General features: G+C 38.2%; 1 protein-coding gene across 22 annotated transcripts in view; it reads left to right on the top strand.

The window, feature by feature from the left end:
* tenm2a (teneurin transmembrane protein 2a) overlaps positions 1-13,566 on the top strand; it is a 342,932-nt gene that overhangs the window by 311,023 nt on the left and 18,343 nt on the right. For all 22 annotated transcript variants that reach the window (XM_057849548.1, XM_057849549.1, XM_057849546.1 and 19 more), the window contains 6 exons: positions 1,455-1,601; positions 1,806-2,016; positions 6,175-6,294; positions 7,576-7,837; positions 8,111-8,378; positions 11,367-11,510. In XM_057849548.1, the coding sequence (XP_057705531.1) occupies positions 1,455-1,601; positions 1,806-2,016; positions 6,175-6,294; positions 7,576-7,837; positions 8,111-8,378; positions 11,367-11,510 (1,152 nt within the window). The remainder of the gene's footprint in view (positions 1-1,454; positions 1,602-1,805; positions 2,017-6,174; positions 6,295-7,575; positions 7,838-8,110; positions 8,379-11,366; positions 11,511-13,566) is intronic.

The following is a 13,566-nucleotide window of genomic DNA, read 5'->3' as shown; positions in this document are numbered from 1 at the left end:
TTGTGCCGTCACACTAGTCAAGCTCATATCTAAAGTGTGTTTCCCACGGTGTGTGTGTGTTTTTGTGAGGGAGTGGAGCGTTATGCTTGCTTATATTCTTTTATCAGTCAACCCCTGTTTTGCCCTTCTTGAAAATGCTAGTCATGCTTCTTATTTATTAAGGAAATCACTGCGATAAGTTTATTTGTGAGTTGCGATAAGTTTATTTGTGAGTCTTTTTGCTGCCGAAGGAAACATTGTCATTGAGTGTGATGGTGTCTTCCTCCCTCAAAGATTAAAATGTGGCACATACATTCAGAACAAGGAGGAAATCACTTTTTTTTTTTTAAGTTTTCCGACTGTTTTAGAAAGACAGTAAATGGCAATATTAACTAAGATGCAAAAAAAACAAAAAATTTTTTGTAAATACTTTATTACCCTTTGTTTTGGACTTTCTCTTTTAATCTAAATATACTTTATGTATTATATTAAGATTAAAAAGTTTACGTGATTAAACAGTTGAAGTCTCAGGTATCCCTTGAGCGTCAGACAGTTCAGTATGCAGCCTCAAGCAGGAATGGATAGTGCCTGAATAAAGTGCTTGGGTGCATGCTTTTCTACAATGTGTAATGTTCGAAAGAAGAATTTTCATGATTTTGGCTTTCAAAAGAAAATGTGATGCAACGCTTTTATTTTGTCTAAAATGTTGTTATTTATAATCGTGATTATAGGATAATAATTTAATTTGATATGTGGTAATTAAATAGAGTGTCATAATTATCTTTTTTTTTTTTTTTTTTTTTTTTTCTTGGTAATATATTTACACGTAATCTGTAAATGTAGGATTTTTTATTGCTGTCATCCTTTGTTGTTGTTTCCATTTTATTTCCCTTATCCACACTTTGACAACTGGTATCAAATCATGCAAAGTACTTATTGCTTTGAACATCAGATTTTTAATTTCATCATTTCGCATTGTTAAATTAATGATTGCATTGCACCAGTGGTGCCAATACACAAAATTCAAAGGACTTAGGTTAGAGAAGTATGAATGAACGGGGGGGTTGCAAAATACAACAATTTATGGGTAAACATGCATGCGGATACTCACATTCAATTGGATACACATATTGTCTCATATGAAAGCATTAATCCCAGGCCATAAAAATTCTACTACATGAACTGATTCATAAATACAGGGATGGACAGACTAATGGGCAGTTACAGAAGTGTTACAAAATTTATGTTAAAAATTGATCTGTTGAATGTAATTGATTATTAGACAAACGGTATTTACTCCATGCTGACATTTAGTTATACATGAAACATATTAGTCCATTATTATTAGGTTTGCATACACTATACAGTACAGTATATGAATGTATAGGATTGTTATAATTTTTTAATTAAAAAGCACCACCTTCTATTGTTCCACCTCCCCGGACCTCTCTCATCTTGCCCCCTTCCCTACCCAGATGGCTGTCCTAACCTGTGTAATGGGAATGGGCAGTGCACCATGGGACAACAGAGTTGGCATTGTGAATGTCAAACTGGTTGGAGGGGCCCTGGGTGCAGTGTTGCCATGGAGACCTCTTGCGCCGACAACAAGGACAACGAAGGAGGTGAACAGGGGCAAGCGGGAAAACCAGGCGGGGATGGAGATTAGCATTTAGAAAAAGAAAAAAAATGTTTGGGAAAATTGGTAAATTGTATTTCAGTATGTGTAAATAAATATCAACTTTAACCCATTAAAGGCAATTTAAATAATTGAATTTGTTTTCATTTTGACCACAGAAGGCTCATTTTTGCTTTTGCCTATTTCTCAGATGGACTAACAGACTGCATGGACCCAGATTGCTGTATCCAGAGTCCCTGTCAAAACAGTCCCCTTTGTCGAGGCTCCCGGGACCCTCTGCAAGTCATTCAACAGATCCCCTTATCCCAGACTCGTGTCCACTCATTTTATGACCGCGTCAAGATGCTTGTGTCACGGGACGGCACTCATGTCATTCCTGGAGAAAACCCATTCAACTCCAGGTAAGGAAGAATTGATGAGTATAAACACCAGTGTTGTTTTCGTCAACGATGACTATAACGAAAATATTTCGTCGCCGAACATTTTTTTCACGACGATGACGAGATGATAACGAGTTAAAAATGTGTCTTGGGAGACTAAAACATAAAGAGACAAACGCCAGTTTTCGTCTGACGAGACAAAAATGCGCCATAGTTATCGTCACTTGTGACTGTATGTCACTGTATGTGTAGTTACTAGTTAACCTGCATCGTAGCAGTGGCAGGTTGTGTCACTCATGTGACGTGCTGCGACACCCCCAACTTACCGACTAGTGTCCTCTCCAGTCTCTCCATTATTTGTGTTGAAACACACATGGTATGATTTGTCTTCTTTTCATGGAAAGAGAGTATATGCAATGTTGATGTAGCCTTTACAGGTCTGTGCTGAGTGATCATCACACATTCAATGTAACTTTTAGCGTTAGCATAGCATTCACGTTTGCGTTAGAATTAGGCGATTGCTAACGGCCAGCATCCTCTTAAACTCATGGACAACTTTTTTTTTACATACATATAACTACCGTATTTTTCGGACAATAAGTCGCACCTCAGTATAAGTCGCACCAGCCATAAAATGCCCAACGAAGAGGAAAAAAACATAAGTTGCACCGGAGTATAAGTCACATTTTTGGGGGAAATTTACTTGGTAAAAATCCAACACATAGAACAGATATGTCATCTTGAAAGGCAATTTAAAACAAAAATAAATAGAGTACAACATGCTAAATAAGTGTACAGTATGATGTTACATGATGCATGAACAACGAATGCGAACGAGGCCGGTATGTTAACATAGCTATTAAGAGTTATTCAGATAATTATATCATAAAGAACATGCTAACAAGTTTACCAAACCATCAGTGTCACTCCAAAACACCAAAATAACATGTGAAATGATACAATATTGTGTTAATAATTTCACACAAAAGTCCCTCCAGAGTATAAGTCTATGAAAAAAACTGCGACTTATAGTCCAAACAATACGGTATATAAAATTGTACCATGCATGCACTTTGAAACGTTGTGGAAAAAAATTAAATGGATGGAAAAAAATTTGAGTAACTTGCTTGAAATATTTACGAAAAATGAATGATAACTGCCCGTTTGTTTTTGGGGTTTTTTAACCAAGAATCTAGACTGTTTTACATTCATATATATATATATATATATATATATATATATATATATATATATATATATATATATATATATATATATATATATATATATATATATATATATATATATATATATAGACGTGCACGCTTTTATCTACAAGAATTGCGCCATGTTGGATTTTGTATCCATACACATTAGCGTAACTTTACATTCGCACTCCCAGCCAAACTATGAAAAAAACGGTGATTTATAGTCCGAAAAATATGGTAATTGAAAATAATGTACTGTTTTGCTGCTGAGTGTGTATCATCACGTGATAGATGTGTAGATGCTACAATATGTGCTCGACTGTCAATGTTCATTCCAAATCATTGGAAACCTTTTTATTTATTTATTTTTGAAGTGAAACTTTCAGATTTATCAGACAAAAATATTGCGTAAACATGGACTAAAACTAAACGAAATTAGTCTTGAGTTTTCGTCAACAAAAACTAGACGAAGACAAACACATTTTGAAATGACTAAAATAGGACTAAGACTAAGTATTATCGTCCAAAATCCTAAGACAAAAATTGAAAGGGCTGGCAAAAATAACACTGATAAAAACCAATCTTGAGATTAATAGATTATATTCGAACCACTAGCTTTTCTTTTATATATTATTGATGAAGTTTTCAACGACTCACTAAAACCAAACACTTTGAGAATGTTTAAAAAAATAGTTTTCGATAAATTCATTCATGATAATACCGCATTACTGCATGCTGGTCATTGTTTGAGTTGTGCTTGGTGATGTTATCTCAGTGACGTCAGTGCTGGCTAGCTAAAGATGTATTTCATTGAAACGAAATGAGCTTTTGCGTTAAGAAAAAAAAAACTACTGTATTTTTCAGACTACAAGTCGCACCAGAGTATAAGTCGCATTTTTGGGGGAAATTTACTTGATAATATCCAACACATAGAACAGATATGTCATCTCGAAAGGGAATTTAATATAAAAATACAATAGAGAACAATATGCTGAATAAGTGTACAGTGCATGTACAACGAAATGCGAACATACTGTTCTCACCAGGACGCTACGGCTCGGTCCCGGCTATACAGCGAGCTAAACTCCCAAATGACGATGCTGGATGTCCGTATAATTTGCTGAATCAATTTCGTCCACGATACCAAACAGGTTCGCATCAACGTAAATAAATGATGATTAGGTGCTATTACAGCAATGACACAAACGGTTAGCATGCGTTCGCTAGCATTAGCACATCGTTCAAACAACCACACAACTGGCTCTAAGTGTCCGATCGCGGGTGGAAAACACACAACAACAACAGAAACGATTATCCACACAGGCATTGCCTCTAGAGATATTTTACAAGCATAAACAATAAACGTAGGTTTGCAGCCGTGTCTCTCTCTCTCTCGCCCACTCGCTCAGACAGAGACGCTGCGTAGCTGTCCTTCTTCTTCTGGCGTGTTCTTCTAAACAAGTGCGAGTGCGCCTCCACGTGGGCATGAAAGCGCCACAAGAAAGGTCAATGATACAATTGAACACACATTGCCAAACGCGAACTTGGCCATAGCTATTAAGAGTTATTCAGATAACTATAGCATAAAGAACATGCTAACAAGTTTACCAAACTATCAGTGTCACTCCAAAACACCAAAATAACTTGTGCAATTATATCATAATGTGTTAATAATTTCACACATAAGTCTGAGTATAAGTCGCACTCTCAGCCAAACAATGAAAAAAACTGCGACTTATAGCCCGAAAAATGCGGTAGTCAAACCTAGAGCTAGTGTTACTGAAGCACTTTAGTGTCACAGTATAAGAAATCCATCCACAATTATCTGGACTCTGGTCACAGTGACAGCAGACGGGATAAGATAAATCGGTTCAGTAACAATACATTCTCCTTGGGGATCTCCCGAGCCAGTTAAGCTATGTATTTTTTTTTACCTTGGGATTCTAATCAGCAGCCAGTACAACTGCAAATGTTTCCTCTTGTTGCCAAGTGGCTGAGGTGCAACTCACAGATCTTTCTAGATTTCAACATTATTTGACCAGGTGCAGTCACCTTCACAAGGAGCTTGATCACAGTCATCTTCTATACTAAATGGCCACATACAGTGGATCACTGGATTTCATTTGTGATCATTTCAGGTGATTCAGGAAGGTGGTTAACTTTGACTTGCTTAGATTTTAATTTATTTTCCGAATAAGCACAGAAGGTTAATAGATATAGTCTACACCAGGTGTTTTAGTATTTCCATGTTATGCATTCCTGAACTTGAAAGCAGGTGAAAGTGATCAGGATTTTACTTTTTTCTATTTTTAAGGGCTACAAAACAACACAATAATTTAGATGTACAAATATATTGTCAACAGAAACAAATATACGTATATATAGAATGTGTGTGTTTTGTACTACACAACATCACAACACAGCAGAATTGGAAGTTAACACCGCCTGTAGGAGAATGTTACGCTAGCTGTTGTGGGAAGCTAAGGGCAAGCTAGCATCGTGCAAGAGTGATAATTTGCCTAATATGGAAATGTTTTATTGTATTTTACATTGCCGAGGTATCGGATTGGCAGATCCTCAAAATCAGGTGACTTGGAGTTGAACTCCAAAATATGCACAAATATGGGATCGGGACATCCCTAAAATATACAGTACACCCACACAGAACCATATGCAAATATTATGCGAATATGTAGACCATAATAACATAAAGCTGGTAACAAAGTTGATATCAATGCATGCATATTCATCATCATTGTCATGGTGTGTTTACGAGATTGACAGGAAATAATCTAGATGGCAGGGGCTGTTGATTTTGACTAATTTACAAATGGTCGGAAACAAGTGGAATAAACGAAAGGGCAAATGAAATAATTGAAAGCTGGAGCAATTAATCAAGCCCAATGATAGATGGTTTTCCTAATAGATTAACGACCTCCCTCACTATTTTTTCTCTTTTGTCTTTTTTCAGTTTGGCATCCCTCATCCGGGGTCAGGTGTTGACGACAGATGGAACGCCTCTGGTGGGGGTGAACGTGTCTTTTGTCAACTACCCCCACTATGGATACACGCTGACAAGACAGGATGGAATGTATGTAAATATAGTTAACTAGAAATCATTGTTGAACATCCGAAACTACCTCAATTTATTAGATAGGATTGGATTAAGCGAAGTTAAATTGCTTCAGATCATACAGTATTTTCAATCGCCAAATCTGACAGATTTTGATTTGCAAAATGCAAATGCAAAATTTATTTTAATATAAGAATGCCTATTGATTGAACATTTCAATCAGCATTAACAAAAACGACAAAATGAAGCATCCTTATTTTGCACAAAATTGAGAAACCACATGTTGTGGTTCAATTGTAACATAAAAAGAAATTGACAAAATTCTGAATTTATGAGATTTTCAATTAGGACTGAAGCCTATCAATATTTATATAATAGTTCCCCTAAAACGGTTCCATCTAAGCTCTGCTTTATCCACAGTTCTCCAGTATAACTTTAATAGTTTAGGCTTCGGCTTATTTTGTATCTGTTGAAATTGTAATTCATTTATTAACTAACCCCTAGCAAAACTATAACCTTTCTTTTCCAGAATTACATTTTCCAGCTTGGTTTCAGGATCACATTGGTTGTCCAATTTTCTACAAATTGGATTTAAGTCTGTTGGGCAGTTGAATCAAATTCAGATCCAATGGTTCTTCAAATTCATCTCCACTCATTAATTGTGATAATTCCTCTTTTTCATCTTAGGTCCGTTAAGAACTGTTGCTTCTCTCTGCAGTTTTTACCAGTGCTTTTCTTTTTCAGTTTGATCAAACCAATGCTGGAACCTCCGAATATCTGTTAGCTAACATCAAAGTTGACATTGGCTTTCAGGGGCGGTTTCATAGGAGACTTCATCAATTGTGTCATAGAAATAATGCCATTTTCTTACAGTTGCTGGAGCTCAAGAGGAGTCACCCCTGTTCACAACACTTCCAGACACACACCTCCCACTGTTTATTATATGAATAGGAACCTCTATTTTTGAACACAACATTTATTATGAACCCAAAGCAAGAAAATTTGACAAAATGTGATATATGATATACATATACAACAATAAGATATACAGTATTTAAGAAAAAAACACAAAAAAACAAGATTCTTTCATATTGCCTTCAGATATTTTAGACTTGACTCAATGATTTATGAACACACCTTTATTTCAGGTTTTTTGTTGAAGTATTCTTAAAGCTGCAGTGTAATTATTGTGTCGGAAGAAGAGAATGACTGTGGTGTATGAGTCCGTGTAACATTTCATCCTCTGCAGCACTCCCCATCTGTACCTCATTCCCGTCCTCTCCTTGCAAACCTCTCCAGGTTTGACCTGATAGCTAATGGTGGGGCATCAATGACTCTGCGATTCGAACGTGCCCCCTTCCTGAGCCAGGAGCGCACCGTGTGGCTGCCCTGGAGCCAGTTTTATGCTATGGACACTGTGGTGCTTAAGACAGAAGAGAACACAATCCCCGGCTGTGACCTGAGTGGCTTCATCAGGCCTGATCCTCTTGTGATTGCATCCCCTCTCTCCTCCTTCTTCAGCTCCAAACCAGGGGAGAAACCCATCATACCGGAGACACAGGTGCAGTACCACTGACCCCTGGCAGCCGGCTAATCCTCCTTCTGGTTCCATCGCTCTCTTCCCGCTCCTCTTTATGCCCGTCTTTTATGGCTCTCTTCCTGCTTTCGCTTCAATAGATTCCCTCTTTCCCTCGTTCCCTCCTTCTCTATTTCCTTATATTTTCCCTGCTTCTGTCCTTCAGCCGTCAGTGGAACCGTGACCTTCATTATTCCCCTTTCTCTCTAATCCCCCCCTAATCCTTTTCTTTTGTCATCTCGTTTCTCTGTCTTCCAGGTGCTGCACGAGCAGATCGAGGTGCCCGGCACAAGTCTGAAGCTCTGCTACCTAAGTTCTAGGACGCAGGGCTACCGCTCCCTGCTCAAGGTGACCATGACCCCAGCCGTGGTGTCCATGGGTCTGCTGAAAGTTCATCTGATGGTGGCAGTGGAAGGCCACCTCTTTCAGAAGTGGTTCCATGCCTCACCAAATTTAGCCTATACTTACATCTGGGATAAGACTGATGCATATGGACAGAGGGTCTACGGGCTTTCTGAGGCTGTTGGTGAGTATGGGAGACAAAAGGAATTTTAGTTGCAACGAGACTAAGGTTTTTTATTCTTTCAAACCTTGCACTTACTGAGAAGATTAGAAACTTTGCCAGTTATAACGTTCCGAGTATGACAGGGTGAGCGAGTTCTAATTAGGGAGCCTGAAGGAGAGATTATACAACAGTAACTCAGCCGCAATCCACTCTGCAGTATAGCAGCAGTTAAATGGGTATTTTTCATATGTCTATTTTTCACTGAGACCGCATTTGGTTCAGCCAGTCAACCGGAACTTTAGAGAAGGGTTATTAGCCATCAGGGTGAGTTAGCAGTTAACTATTGAAGTAGCCCTCGGTGATATTACTTTCTGCTGTCACAATCGCTTGTCAGACCAAGAAAGTACATAAAGCATCACCGTGCACTGTAATTAGCAACTCATTCGCTGCCATTTACAGCAATAGGCGTCCAACCAATTGAATTGGGAAGGCTACCAGTTTGAAAAAATAAAATGTCAAGAAATTAAAATTGGATAGGTTCTGCATAGAAGAAAAATCTTCACCTTTTTAAGATATTATTTTGCAAACATAATTAAATTGTTAGTAAATATTTAAAGCAACACGAGGTAACATCAGTTTTGGTCGATTTTGGTTCAGTTTTTTAGCAACGCCTGTGGACAAAAGTGTTTTATCTTAAGGAAGACTGTGTTTCCCAGGAGGACCAGCGCACACCCGCACAGTGTCATAAAATCTTGATCTTCCAGTCGCATGCAGATGGATTAAACAACATTTCTGTTTCCAGCAGCTGTGTGAAGAATGAATAGTAATGTGGTTAATGAATCCAGTTGTGGCTAAACAATAGCATATGACGGTTAGCAACCATGTGGCTTAATGTGGCATCACACCAGCTAGTGAAACCTGGGCCAATGTTTATTGCTGAGTATCCTTTTATCCCTGGTAGCCTCCTTTTTTTCCGCCTCGGACAAAACTTTTTGGCCCTTTTGTTGCTCTGCCATCTTTGCAGAATTCACGTGAAAGCGTTCGCATCGACTTCCATCTTTATAATGAAGTGACGTATGCCATAAAGCTGTCAGCACATTTGTAGTTTTTTATGTTTTTTGACAGCGTTCCTGCCACCCTCCTCAAAGTTAATTAGTGCAGGTGAAAGGGATACAGACCCACTCAAGATATAAAAGATGTGTCATTCAACTAGTTGTCAGTCGACATATCATCGCAAATGTTATGTAAATATTAGGGCTGTCAAAATTATTGCATTAACGGGCGGTAATTAATTTTCCTAATTAATCACGTTAGAATATTTGACGCAATTAACACACATGCCCCGCTCAAACAGATAAAAATGACAGCACGGTGCAATGTCCACTTGTTACTTATGTTTTTTGGAGTTTTGGCACCCTGTGCTGGCGCTTGAAAATGACAGCACAGTGCAATGTCCACTTGTTACTTGTGTTTTTTGGAGTTTTGTCGTCCTGTGCTGGCGCTTGGGTGTGACTGATTTTATGGGCTTCTGCACCCATGAGTATTGTGTAATTATTGACATCAACAATGGCGGGCTACTAGTTTATTTTTTGATTGAAAATTTTACAAATTTTATTAAAACGAAAACATTAAGAGCGGTTTTAATATAAAATTTCTATAACTTGTACTTACATTTATCTTTTAAGAACTACAAGTCTTTCTATCCATGAATCGCTTTAACAGAATGTTAATAATGTTAATGCCATCTTGTTGATTTATTGTTATAATTAACAAATACAGTACTTATGTACCGTATGTTGAATGTATATATCCATCTTGTGTCTTATCTTTCCATTCCAACAATAATTTACAGAAAACTATGGCATATTTTATAGATGGTTTGAATTGTGATTAATTACGATTCATTAATTTTTAAGATGTAATTACCTCGATTAAAAATGTTAATCATTTGACAGCCCTAGTAAATATTTTATAAAGGGTGAAACGTTACGTAGTGTTTCTTTAAAAATTAACAAATGGTTGAGGGTTTTTTTTTTTTTGTTTCCAGAAAGCAAAGAAAAAATTTAAATAAGTTCCATACTGATTATTTTAAGAAGGCGCCAATTTGTCTTTGTCTATCCATCAATTCCATTCCCCACAGGGGTCGCCACAGTGAAACAGTTATATCACTTGATAGATGGCACACAGGTCTTTACGTCAGATGCCCATCCTGACGAAACCCACAAGCGGGAATTTAATTCGTTTGATTTCACCAATGGCACCAGGGCGCTCAGACCACTGAGCTTCCATCGGGGCAACGATATGCCTCTGAGTTGTAGCATAATATCAGTCTTCATGTGTTGCGCCACCTCAGGATGCTTAATTTTCCACGAATGCCAAATTCCAATCAAGTATCTTTGTAGTTGAGTAAATTTGAGGAGCAATAGTAACAGTATGTTGTTAGACGGGGTTTTAGCACTTATTTGTCGCCAATACCGATTTCGTGGCCCCCTGATAACCAAGCCCTTAAAATTGTCATCACTAATCCCCAACCCTTGTTGTTAGCAGTATTTGCAAAGGTGATGGAAACAACACTCACAGAGTCTCAAATGGGAGTTGGCCTGTGAACACGTTTCCGTTTAACAACTTTAATCATGTATGCTCCCACTTATGCAGTAGGCTAATCTTGCCATAACTACATCGTTTCAACTGCCCAGTGTACTATTTCTCCATTGTACTACAGGTAGTTATCCTTCATTAATTATCATCAATATTTTTTATACACTTCATGTGGCCTATATTGAAGTACTGAAGGTGTTCCGGGTAACTGGTCCAATTAACACAATTTCTGATTGATTTAGCAGCTTTTTGGCATGCGAGTAAGGTGTTAATGCAGAGTTAAGTTGAGGTGCTAACTAGCTTTGAATTGTATTGTAGATTCACAAGATAAATAAGAAAAGGAAGTGGGGGATCCTGCACCTTTGTCTCATTTAATTTCTTCTGTTTGTTTCTTTCACTTTCAACATGCAGTGTCTGTGGGTTATGAGTACGAGTCATGTGCCAGTCTTATTCTGTGGGAGAAAAGGACCGCCACCCTGCAAGGCTATGAACTGGATCCAACCAATCTGGGTGGCTGGTCATTGGACAAGCACCATATACTTAACACACGAAGCAGTGAGTTGGCAAGCATACTAATTTAAAAGATTGTCTTCAGATTGCTTTTAGTTTGTGTGAAACCTTTAGCTTTATTTTCTAAGACGTGGCAGTCAGACAGGCTTTGAACCTACTCTGTCTAGGGAAAAAAAAAGTGAATTTCAGGCACCTCTTTCTATCTGTCGGGTAATTCTTTTTAGTGTTTGGTTCCAAATCCACCCATGCTATATGACATCAAAGTAGGCAGGCAGACTCATTTATTTTTAATTAAATGTGCTATATTTATCCTTTAATGTATTAGCTACAGTCATTTTGCTGGCACACTGGTGTGCAATAAGGACATAATCAGTAATAGGATGCACAGCCTGAAAAAAACTTACCCTGAATCTAAAAAGATGAAAAATTAGTATTTAATTGCAGATATTTTCATTGTCTTTCTTGTCACACAAATTTCAAATAACTTGTCAAATGTAAAAAACATTGAAACACATTGGGTTTTGTTAGTGTTCACTCTATATCTCTAATTAACTTTGCCTCTTTAGCTCTCAAGTATGTCTTTGGTAGCTAATAAGGTATTTCTACTTCACCAACCTTCATCTTTATATTCATATGGCTGCAGGCGAAGCCCTGGAGAAGAAAAAAAAATCATACAATTATTCCTGACTCGTGCATTAATCATGATACATTTCATACTTAATTTATCTAATGAGACTTATAATGTATATATATCTGTATATACCATATCTGTCTGTCTTTAATAAGTACTTAGTCAACCACCAATTGTGCAAGTTCTCCTACTTGAAAAGATTAGAGGCCTGTAATTGTCAACATGGGTAAACCTCAACCATGAGACAGAATGTGAAAAAAAAAAAAAAAGAAGATCACATTGTTTGATTTTTAAAGAATATATTTCCAAATTAGAGTGGAAAATAAGTATTTGGTCACCTACAAACAAGCAAGATTTCTGGCTGTCAAAGAGGTCTAACTTCTTCTAACGAGGTCTAATGAGGCTCCACTCGTTACCTGTATTAACGACACCTGTTTTAACTCATTATTAGTATAAAAGACACCTGTTCACAACCTCAGTCAGTCACACTCCAAACTCCACTATGGCCAAGACCAAAGAGCTGTCGAAGGACACCAGAGACAAAATTGTAAACCTGCACCAGGCTGGGAAGACTGAATCTGCAATAGGTAAAAGGCTTGGTGTAAAGAAATCAATTGTGGGAGCAATTATTAGAAAATGGAAGACATACAAGACCACTGATAATCTCCCTCGATCTGGGGCTCCATGCAAGATCTCACCCCGTGGCGTCAAAATGATAACAAGAATGGTGAGCAAAAATCCCAGAACCCCACGGGGGGACCTAGTGAACGACCTACAATGAGCTGGGACCACAGTAACAAAGGCAGTAACATAGTAATCAGTAACACGATGCGCCGCCAGGGACTCAAATCCTGCACTTCCAGACGTGTCCCCCTGCTGAAGAAAGTACACGTCCAGGCCTGTCTGCGGTTCGCTAGAGAGCATTTGGATGATCCAGAAGAGGACTGGGAGAATGTTTCATGGTCAGATGAAACCAAAATAGAACTTTTTGGTAGAAACACAGGTTCTCGTGTTTGGAGGAGAAAGAATACTGGATTGCATCCAAAGAACACCATACCCACTGTGAAGCATGGGGTTGGAAACATCATGCTTTGGGGCTGTTTTTCTGCAAAGGGACCAGGACGACTGATCTGTGTGAAGGAAAGAATGAATGGGGCCATGTATCGAGAGATTTTGAGTGAAAATCTCCTTCCATCAGCAAGGGCATTGAAGATGAGACGTGGCTGGGTCTTTCAGCATGACAATAATCTCAAACACACAGCCAGGGCAAAAAAGGAGTGGCTTCATAAGAAGCATTTCAAGGTCCTGGAGTGGCCTAGCCAGTCTCCAGATCTCAACCCCATAGAAAATCGGTGGAGGGAGTTGAAAGTCCGTGTTGCCCAACGACAGCCCCAAAACATCACTGCTCTAGAGGAGATCTGCATGAAGTAATGGGCCAAAATACCAGCAACAGTGTGTGAAAAGCTTGTG

Source organism: Corythoichthys intestinalis, chromosome 11, assembly GCF_030265065.1.
Source record: "Corythoichthys intestinalis isolate RoL2023-P3 chromosome 11, ASM3026506v1, whole genome shotgun sequence".
Taxonomy (NCBI): Eukaryota; Metazoa; Chordata; class Actinopteri; order Syngnathiformes; family Syngnathidae; genus Corythoichthys; species Corythoichthys intestinalis.
The sequence above is the reverse complement of the archived record's forward strand: the minus strand, read 5'-3'. Positions and strand labels throughout refer to the sequence as shown.